At 58.7% G+C, this 10,846-nt stretch overlaps 1 protein-coding gene across 1 annotated transcript in view; it reads right to left on the bottom strand.

Annotated features, from left to right (window-relative positions):
• nemf (nuclear export mediator factor) overlaps positions 1–10,846 on the bottom strand; it is a 23,017-nt gene extending 12,171 nt beyond the window's left edge. Inside the window, exons 1-4 of the mRNA XM_039669431.2 lie at positions 10,649–10,846; positions 10,483–10,551; positions 8,729–8,831; positions 7,601–7,726 (exon numbers count right to left, since the gene is read on the bottom strand). Of these exons, the coding sequence (XP_039525365.2) occupies positions 7,601–7,726; positions 8,729–8,831; positions 10,483–10,551; positions 10,649–10,707 (357 nt within the window). The 5' untranslated portion in view covers positions 10,708–10,846. The remainder of the gene's footprint in view (positions 1–7,600; positions 7,727–8,728; positions 8,832–10,482; positions 10,552–10,648) is intronic.

The following is a 10,846-nucleotide window of genomic DNA, read 5'->3' as shown; positions in this document are numbered from 1 at the left end:
GGTCTACAGCGGGTCACAGCGGGTCACAGCGGGTCTACAGCGGGTCACAGCGGGTCTACAGCGGGTCTACAGCGGGTCACAGCGGGTCACAGCGGGTCTACAGCGGGTCACAGCGGGTCTACAGCGGGTCACAGCGGGTCTACAGCGGGTCTACAGCGGGTCTACAGCGGGTCACAGCGGGTCACAGCGGGTCTACAGCGGGTCACAGCGGGTCTACAGCGGGTCTACAGCGGGTCACAGCGGGTCACAGCGGGTCTACAGCGGGTCACAGCGGGTCTACAGCGGGTCTACAGCGGGTCACAGCGGGTCACAGCGGGTCTACAGCGGGTCTACAGCGGGTCTACAGCGGGTCACAGCGGGTCACAGCGGGTCTACAGCGGGTCACAGCGGGTCTACAGCGGGTCACAGCGGGTCACAGCGGGTCTACAGCGGGTCTACAGCGGGTCACAGCGGGTCTACAGCGGGTCACAGCGGGTCTACAGCGGGTCTACAGCGGGTCACAGCGGGTCACAGCGGGTCTACAGCGGGTCACAGCGGGTCTACAGCGGGTCACAGCGGGTCTACAGCGGGTCTACAGCAGGTCTACAGCGGGTCACAGCGGGTCACAGCGGGTCACAGCGGGTCACAGCGGGTCTACAGCGGGTCTACAGCGGGTCACAGCAGGTCTACAGCGGGTCACAGCGGGTCTACAGCGGGTCTACAGCGGGTCACAGCGGGTCACAGCGGGTCACAGCGGGTCTACAGCGGGTCACAGCGGGTCTACAGCGGGTCTACAGCGGGTCTACAGCGGGTCACAGCGGGTCACAGCGGGTCTACAGCGGGTCACAGCGGGTCACAGCGGGTCTACAGCGGGTCACAGCGGGTCTACAGCGGGTCTACAGCGGGTCTACAGCGGGTCTACAGCGGGTCTACAGCGGGTCTACAGCGGGTCACAGCGGGTCACAGCGGGTCACAGCGGGTCACAGCGGGTCTACAGCGGGTCACAGCGGGTCTACAGCGGGTCACAGCGGGTCTACAGCGGGTCTACAGCGGGTCACAGCGGGTCTACAGCGGGTCACAGCGGCTCTACTGCGGATCTACAGCGGGTCACAGCGGGTCTACAGCGGGTCACAGCGGGTCACAGCGGGTCTACAGCGGGTCACAGCGGGTCTACAGCGGGTCTACAGCGGGTCTACAGCGGGTCTACAGCGGGTCACAGCGGGTCACAGCGGGTCTACAGCGGGTCACAGCGGGTCACAGCGGGTCTACAGCGGGTCACAGCGGGTCTACAGCGGGTCACAGCGGGTCTACAGCGGGTCTACAGCGGGTCTACAGCGGGTCTACAGCGGGTCACAGCGGGTCACAGCGGGTCACAGCGGGTCACAGCGGGTCTACAGCGGGTCTACAGCGGGTCACAGCGGGTCTACAGCGGGTCACAGCGGGTCACAGCGGGTCACAGCGGGTCACAGCGGGTCTACAGCGGGTCTACAGCGGGTCTACAGCGGGTCACAGCGGGTCTACAGCGGGTCACAGCGGGTCACAGCGGGTCTACAGCGGGTCTACAGCGGGTCACAGCGGGTCACAGCGGGTCACAGCGGGTCTACAGCGGGTCACAGCGGGTCTACAGCGGGTCACAGCGGGTCTACAGCGGGTCTACAGCGGGTCACAGCGGGTCTACAGCGGGTCACAGCGGCTCTACTGCGGATCTACAGCGGGTCACAGCGGGTCTACAGCGGGTCACAGCGGGTCACAGCGGGTCTACAGCGGGTCACAGCGGGTCTACAGCGGGTCTACAGCGGGTCTACAGCGGGTCACAGCGGGTCACAGCGGGTCTACAGCGGGTCACAGCGGGTCACAGCGGGTCTACAGCGGGTCTACAGCGGGTCTACAGCGGGTCACAGCGGGTCTACAGCGGGTCTACAGCGGGTCACAGCGGGTCTACAGCGGGTCACAGCGGGTCTACAGCGGGTCTACAGCGGGTCTACAGCGGGTCACAGCGGGTCTACAGCGGGTCACAGCGGGTCACAGCGGGTCACAGCGGGTCTACAGCGGGTCACAGCGGGTCACAGCGGGTCTACAGCGGGTCACAGCGGGTCTACAGCGGGTCTACAGCGGGTCACAGCGGGTCTACAGCGGGTCACAGCGGGTCTACAGCGGGTCTACAGCGGGTCACAGCGGGTCACAGCGGGTCACAGCGGGTCTACAGCGGGTCACAACGGCTCTACTGCGGGTCACAGCGGGTCTACAGCGGGTCACAGCGGGTCTACAGCGGGTCACAGCGGGTCTACAGCGGGTCTACAGCGGGTCACAGCGGGTCTACAGCGGGTCTACAGCGGGTCACAGCGGGTCACAGCGGGTCTACAGCGGGTCTACAGCGGGTCTACAGCGGGTCACAGCGGGTCTACAGCGGGTCACAGCGGGTCTACAGCGGGTCTACAGCGGGTCACAGCGGGTCTACAGCGGGTCACAGCGGGTCTACAGCGGGTCTACAGCGGGTCACAGCGGGTCACAGCGGGTCACAGCGGGTCTACAGCGGGTCACAACGGCTCTACTGCGGGTCACAGCGGGTCTACAGCGGGTCACAGCGGGTCTACAGCGGGTCACAGCGGGTCTACAGCGGGTCTACAGCGGGTCTACAGCGGGTCTACAGCGGGTCTACAGCGGGTCACAGCGGGTCACAGCGGGTCTACAGCGGGTCACAGCGGGTCACAGCGGGTCTACAGCGGGTCACAGCGGGTCTACAGCGGGTCACAGCGGGTCTACAGCGGGTCTACAGCGGGTCACAGCGGGTCTACAGCGGGTCACAGCGGGTCACAGCGGGTCACAGCGGGTCTACAGCGGGTCACAGCGGGTCACAGCGGGTCTACAGCGGGTCACAGCGGGTCTACAGCGGGTCTACAGCGGGTCACAGCGGGTCTACAGCGGGTCACAGCGGGTCTACAGCGGGTCTACAGCGGGTCACAGCGGGTCACAGCGGGTCACAGCGGGTCTACAGCGGGTCACAACGGCTCTACTGCGGGTCACAGCGGGTCTACAGCGGGTCACAGCGGGTCTACAGCGGGTCACAGCGGGTCTACAGCGGGTCTACAGCGGGTCACAGCGGGTCTACAGCGGGTCTACAGCGGGTCACAGCGGGTCACAGCGGGTCTACAGCGGGTCTACAGCGGGTCTACAGCGGGTCACAGCGGGTCTACAGCGGGTCACAGCGGGTCTACAGCGGGTCTACAGCGGGTCTACAGCGGGTCACAGCGGGTCTACAGCGGGTCACAGCGGGTCTACAGCGGGTCTACAGCGGGTCACAGCGGGTCACAGCGGGTCACAGCGGGTCTACAGCGGGTCACAACGGCTCTACTGCGGGTCACAGCGGGTCTACAGCGGGTCACAGCGGGTCTACAGCGGGTCACAGCGGGTCTACAGCGGGTCTACAGCGGGTCTACAGCGGGTCTACAGCGGGTCTACAGCGGGTCTACAGCGGGTCACAGCGGGTCACAGCGGGTCTACAGCGGGTCACAGCGGGTCACAGCGGGTCTACAGCGGGTCACAGCGGGTCTACAGCGGGTCACAGCGGGTCTACAGCGGGTCTACAGCGGGTCACAGCGGGTCTACAGCGGGTCACAGCGGCTCTACTGCGGATCTACAGCGGGTCACAGCGGGTCTACAGCGGGTCACAGCGGGTCACAGCGGGTCTACAGCGGGTCACAGCGGGTCTACAGCGGGTCTACAGCGGGTCTACAGCGGGTCACAGCGGGTCACAGCGGGTCTACAGCGGGTCACAGCGGGTCACAGCGGGTCTACAGCGGGTCACAGCGGGTCTACAGCGGGTCACAGCGGGTCTACAGCGGGTCTACAGCGGGTCTACAGCGGGTCTACAGCGGGTCACAGCGGGTCACAGCGGGTCACAGCGGGTCACAGCGGGTCTACAGCGGGTCTACAGCGGGTCTACAGCGGGTCACAGCGGGTCTACAGCGGGTCACAGCGGGTCACAGCGGGTCACAGCGGGTCACAGCGGGTCTACAGCGGGTCTACAGCGGGTCTACAGCGGGTCACAGCGGGTCTACAGCGGGTCACAGCGGGTCACAGCGGGTCTACAGCGGGTCTACAGCGGGTCACAGCGGGTCACAGCGGGTCACAGCGGGTCTACAGCGGGTCACAGCGGGTCTACAGCGGGTCACAGCGGGTCTACAGCGGGTCTACAGCGGGTCACAGCGGGTCTACAGCGGGTCACAGCGGCTCTACTGCGGATCTACAGCGGGTCACAGCGGGTCTACAGCGGGTCACAGCGGGTCACAGCGGGTCTACAGCGGGTCACAGCGGGTCTACAGCGGGTCTACAGCGGGTCTACAGCGGGTCACAGCGGGTCACAGCGGGTCTACAGCGGGTCACAGCGGGTCACAGCGGGTCTACAGCGGGTCTACAGCGGGTCTACAGCGGGTCACAGCGGGTCTACAGCGGGTCTACAGCGGGTCACAGCGGGTCTACAGCGGGTCACAGCGGGTCTACAGCGGGTCTACAGCGGGTCTACAGCGGGTCACAGCGGGTCTACAGCGGGTCACAGCGGGTCACAGCGGGTCACAGCGGGTCTACAGCGGGTCACAGCGGGTCACAGCGGGTCTACAGCGGGTCACAGCGGGTCTACAGCGGGTCTACAGCGGGTCACAGCGGGTCTACAGCGGGTCACAGCGGGTCTACAGCGGGTCTACAGCGGGTCACAGCGGGTCACAGCGGGTCACAGCGGGTCTACAGCGGGTCACAACGGCTCTACTGCGGGTCACAGCGGGTCTACAGCGGGTCACAGCGGGTCTACAGCGGGTCACAGCGGGTCTACAGCGGGTCTACAGCGGGTCACAGCGGGTCTACAGCGGGTCTACAGCGGGTCACAGCGGGTCACAGCGGGTCTACAGCGGGTCTACAGCGGGTCTACAGCGGGTCACAGCGGGTCTACAGCGGGTCACAGCGGGTCTACAGCGGGTCTACAGCGGGTCACAGCGGGTCTACAGCGGGTCACAGCGGGTCTACAGCGGGTCTACAGCGGGTCACAGCGGGTCACAGCGGGTCACAGCGGGTCTACAGCGGGTCACAACGGCTCTACTGCGGGTCACAGCGGGTCTACAGCGGGTCACAGCGGGTCTACAGCGGGTCACAGCGGGTCTACAGCGGGTCTACAGCGGGTCACAGCGGGTCACAGCGGGTCTACAGCGGGTCACAGCGGGTCACAGCGGGTCACAGCGGGTCTACAGCGGGTCACAGCGGGTCTACAGCGGGTCTACAGCGGGTCACAGCGGGTCTACAGCGGGTCTACAGCGGGTCTACAGCGGGTCACAGCGGGTCTACAGCGGGTCACAGCGGGTCTACAGCGGGTCACAGCGGGTCACAGCGGGTCTACAGCGGGTCTACAGCGGGTCACAGCGGGTCACAGCGGGTCACAGCGGGTCTACAGCGGGTCACAGCGGGTCTACAGCGGGTCACAGCGGGTCTACAGCGGGTCTACAGCGGGTCTACAGCGGGTCACAGCGGGTCTACAGCGGGTCACAGCGGGTCACAGCGGGTCTACAGCGGGTCTACAGCGGGTCACAGCGGGTCACAGCGGGTCTACAGCGGGTCACAGCGGGTCACAGCGGGTCTACAGCGGGTCTACAGCGGGTCACAGCGGGTCACAGCGGGTCTACAGCGGGTCTACAGCGGGTCACAGCGGGTCTACAGCGGGTCACAGCGGGTCTACAGCGGGTCTACAGCGGGTCTACAGCGGGTCACAGCGGGTCACAGCGGGTCTACAGCGGGTCTACAGCGGGTCACAGCGGGTCACAGCGGGTCACAGCGGGTCTACAGCGGGTCTACAGCGGGTCACAGCGGGTCACAGCGGGTCACAGCGGGTCTACAGCGGGTCACAGCGGGTCACAGCGGGTCACAGCGGGTCTACAGCGGGTCACAGCGGGTCACAGCGGGTCTACAGCGGGTCACAGCGGGTCTACAGCGGGTCTACAGCGGGTCACAGCGGGTCTACAGCGGGTCACAGCGGGTCTACAGCGGGTCTACAGCGGGTCTACAGCGGGTCTACAGCGGGTCTACAGCGGGTCACAGCGGGTCTACAGCGGGTCTACAGCGGGTCACAGCGGGTCTACAGCGGGTCTACAGCGGGTCACAGCGGGTCTACAGCGGGTCACAGCGGATCACAGCGGGTCTACAGCGGGTCACAGCGGGTCTACAGCGGGTCTACAGCGGGTCACAGCGGGTCACAGCGGGTCTACAGCGGGTCACAGCGGGTCACAGCGGGTCACAGCGGGTCTACAGCGGGTCACAGCGGGTCACAGCGGGTCTACAGCGGGTCACAGCGGGTCTACAGCGGGTCTACAGCGGGTCACAGCGGGTCTACAGCGGGTCACAGCGGGTCTACAGCGGGTCTACAGCGGGTCACAGCGGGTCTACAGCGGGTCTACAGCGGGTCTACAGCGGGTCTACAGCGGGTCACAGCGGGTCACAGCGGGTCACAGCGGGTCTACAGCGGGTCACAGCGGGTCTACAGCGGGTCTACAGCGGGTCACAGCGGGTCACAGCGGGTCTACAGCGGGTCACAGCGGGTCACAGCGGGTCACAGCGGGTCTACAGCGGGTCTACAGCGGGTCACAGCGGGTCACAGCGGGTCTACAGCGGGTCACAGCGGGTCACAGCGGGTCACAGCGGGTCTACAGCGGGTCTACAGCGGGTCACAGCGGGTCTACAGCGGATCTACAGCGGGTCACAGCGGGTCTACAGCGGGTCACAGCGGGTCTACAGCGGGTCTACAGCGGGTCTACAGCGGGTCACAGCGGGTCTACAGCGGGTCACAGCGGGTCTACAGCGGGTCACAGCGGGTCACAGCGGGTCTACAGCGGGTCAAAGCGGGTCACAGCGGGTCTACAGCGGGTCTACAGCGGGTCACAGCGGGTCACAGCGGGTCTACAGCGGGTCACAGCGGGTCTACAGCGGGTCACAGCGGGTCTACAGGACCGGGACAGGAGGCTGTTGGTCCGGTGACGCAGGACGGCGCGGGGCTGAACCGTTCCCGCTGGATTTAAGCTTAATAAAGTCTGGACCTCGTCGTCAACTCAATCGTTTATTCGAATAGCAAACAACAGTTACTGCACGCACTGCAAATGGTTTAAAAAATGCTGGAGTCAGCCAATCAAAATTCAGCATGAACACGACCAATCAGCATGTTTAGCACCCAAGTCCCGCCCCGAAAGCTCCTGAACTTATGAAAAGCAGCACCTCGCGAGCAGGACTCTCTGAGGGGGAATATTTACCCACAACTACTTTTAGACCCTGATTCCTGCGGTGGAAACGCGGCTTGCGAGTGTGTGTTCGAGTGTGTGCGAGTGTGTGTTTTAGTGTGTGTTCGAGTGTGTGTGCGAGTGTGTGTTCGAGTGTGTGTTTGAGTGTGTGTGCGAGTGTGTGTTCGAGTGTGTGTTTGAGTGTGTGTTCGAGTGTGTGTTCGAGTGTGTGTTTGAGTGTGTGTTCGAGTGTGTGTGCGAGTGTGTGTTTGAGTGTGTGTTCGAGTGTGTGTTCATGTGTGTGTTCGAGTGTGTGTGCGAGTGTGTGTGCGAGTGTGTGTTCGAGTGTGTGTTCATGTTTCTGCAGTTCTCACGCGGTCGTAGAGCTCGAGGATCAGGTGATACGCCGCCTCGTCAGAGCCAAACTGCAGATCCACGATCCTGTCCACACCGAGCTGCTTAACATGAACCAGCCGCCGGGACTTCAGATGCTTCCGGCACTGAGAGACACACACACACACACACACTCAGTGACATCATCATCGACACACATACACACACACACACACACACTCACTTACTCAGTGACATCATCATCGACACACACACACACACACACACACTCACTTACTCAGTGACATCATCATCGACACACACACACACACACACACACACACTCAGTGACATCATCATCGACACACACACACACACACACACACACACTCACTTACTCAGTGACATCATCATCGACACACACACACACACACACACACACACACACACACACACACTCACTCACTTACTCAGTGACATCATCATCGACACACACACACACACACACACACACACACTCACTTACTCAGTGACATCATCATCGACACACACACACACACACACACACACACACACTCAGTGACATCATCATCGACACACATACACACACACACACACACACTCACTTACTCAGTGACATCATCATCGACACACACACACACACACACACACACTCACTTACTCAGTGACATCATCATCGACACACACACACACACACACACACACTCAGTGACATCATCATCGACACACACACACACACACACACACACACACACTCACTTACTCAGTGACATCATCATCGACACACACACACACACACACACACACTCACTTACTCAGTGACATCATCATCGACACACACACACACACACACACACACTCACTTACTCAGTGACTTCATCATTGACACACACACACACACACACACACTCACTCACTTACTCAGTGACATCATCATCCACACACACACACACACACACACACACACACTCACTCACTCACTCACTCACTCACTCAGTGACTTCATCATTGACACACAGTCACAACTCAGTGACATCATCATCGATATTTACCAATTTATAGTCCGGCCTGAACACACACACACACACACACACACACTCAGTGATGGACGTCTTCAGTAATTATAGCACATCAGTCTGAATCCGTACTTTCATGGCGAATCCCGACGGCATGATGTTCTTGGGCCAGTCGAACTCAGTGCAGTGGATCCTGATGCCAGACTCGATCAGCAGCACCGATTTACAGTCCGGCCTGAACACACACACACACACACACACACACACACACATTACATCATCAGCATTTCAGCTCATTACTGTCTGTGAACAAACAGACTTCATTGCATATATTTCTATTCATTCAGATCTCACCGTGACCTGGATCAGACCAGAGAACACTGCAGCTCACCTCTGACCTCTCACACACACTCTCACCTCTGACCTCTGACACACACACCCTCACCTCTGACCTCCACCTGGACTGATCCTGCCAAACTCAACATGAGCGTTTCAGAGAAGCGGCTGGAGCCTTCACCCAGCACTACTAACCCAGGGGTGTATCGATACACGTTTGATGGAACAGTTCCATTCAAGGCTTTTGTTCAGTTTTCGGTCCGCATTTTCAAACCGAACGGTTGGACCATTTTTCCTGCCGAGCAGCTGGAGCTGAGCTGAGCTATTCGGGATTGTGTGGTTGACGGACCGTTTGTCAGTTTGGACCAATGCGGCGCGAGCCGATCTTCATCATCAGCACTGTTACTACCCTGAGAAATCATTTGAATTCGCCCCTGAAGTGATAACATCGCTGCGAGATCTAGTGAGAAACATTGACATTTCCCCGTTATTAACGGACCCGACAGCGCTGACGTGGAAACTAGGAAGAAACACTGTGCCATGAATGAACTATCCAGTGTCCACAGATCAGCATCAGCTGGGTTTACTGTCCTTACACTAACCCAACCACTGAAGTTTAGCAGGAATAGTAGACTATAATGCTTACACGTAACATTATGTTGGTTTTATTTTGACATTATGAATACAATTGCTGCCCTCAAATGTTAATCTGACCTAAAATAATCCTTTGTTTGGGATTATAATAAAATCCCCCCCTCGTGGCCTCAAGATAGTTATTATAAATGTTGTGGATAAAGTGGGACTAGGGGGGCATGTTTTAAATGCTCCTAAATCAAGTATAGTTCCATCATTGCTCAAAAGCAAAATAAATAAATAAATAAATCAGACTTTATGATGTTAGTTTAAAAAAATTAAATTAAGGAAATTTCTCTGGCATTTCTTTCTTTTTGCCATATTGAAAAAATACCGAACCGTGACTTTTGTGGACCGTTACACCCCTACTACTAACACTTTCTAAGTTTCTATTCTATCTATCTAGAAAACATCAAAACCCTTGCTCTCTGTCCTGTGAGACTGACTGAGACACACACACACTTACAAACACTCTCCCACGTTCACACACACACACACACACACACACACACACACATACACACACACTGCTGCTCTATTGTATGTTGAACTGCTATTATTCTCCTCATGTTTAAGTCTCTGGATAAAAGCATCTGCTAAATGATTGTATGATTAAATGTAAATATAATATCTCAGGATCACATATGTGTATATCATCTTATGAATATCATTACACATTTACTTATATTTCATATCACACATTTACATGATCATACTGTACTTTTTTCTATATCTTTTGTACGAGAGTGTGTGTGTGAGAGAGTTTAAATGAGTGTGTGTGTGTGTGAGAGGAAGTGTGTGTGTGAGTGAGTGAGTGAGAGAGAGAGAGAGAGAGAGAGAGAGAGAGAGAGAGAGAGAGAGAGAGAGAGAGAGAGAGAGAGAGAGTGTGTGTGTGTGTGTTTGTTTGTGTCACTCACTTCTGTAGCCGGATCAGGTATGTTTTAGTGTCGATGTCATAGATGTTGTTGACTCTCATGCCGACACATCTGCACAAATAAACACGTCATTAACACCAGCACAACAGATGAGTGACGTACAGCAGATAAACATGATCGCGTTACAGACGCATTTAGTAGTTCTTACTTTGCATTGATTTCTGAGATCACTGCCCTAATATCCACGGTATTAAACCTGCTCTTCATGATTGATTATTATTATTATTTTTAATTATGGCAACAGACTCTGAGTTCACACATCGGACATGCGACGGGTTCCGCATAGCTTGTACGCATGCGCATCTGTGCTTCTACGGAAGCCTGTTTGCGTTTTGAATGGAACAAA

This window comes from Pimephales promelas, chromosome 15 (assembly GCF_988280905.1).
Source record: "Pimephales promelas chromosome 15, fPimPro1.hap1.1, whole genome shotgun sequence".
NCBI classification, from domain to species: Eukaryota; Metazoa; Chordata; class Actinopteri; order Cypriniformes; family Leuciscidae; genus Pimephales; species Pimephales promelas.
Note: the sequence above shows the minus strand (reverse complement) of the source record. Positions and strands in the feature narration are given on the sequence as shown.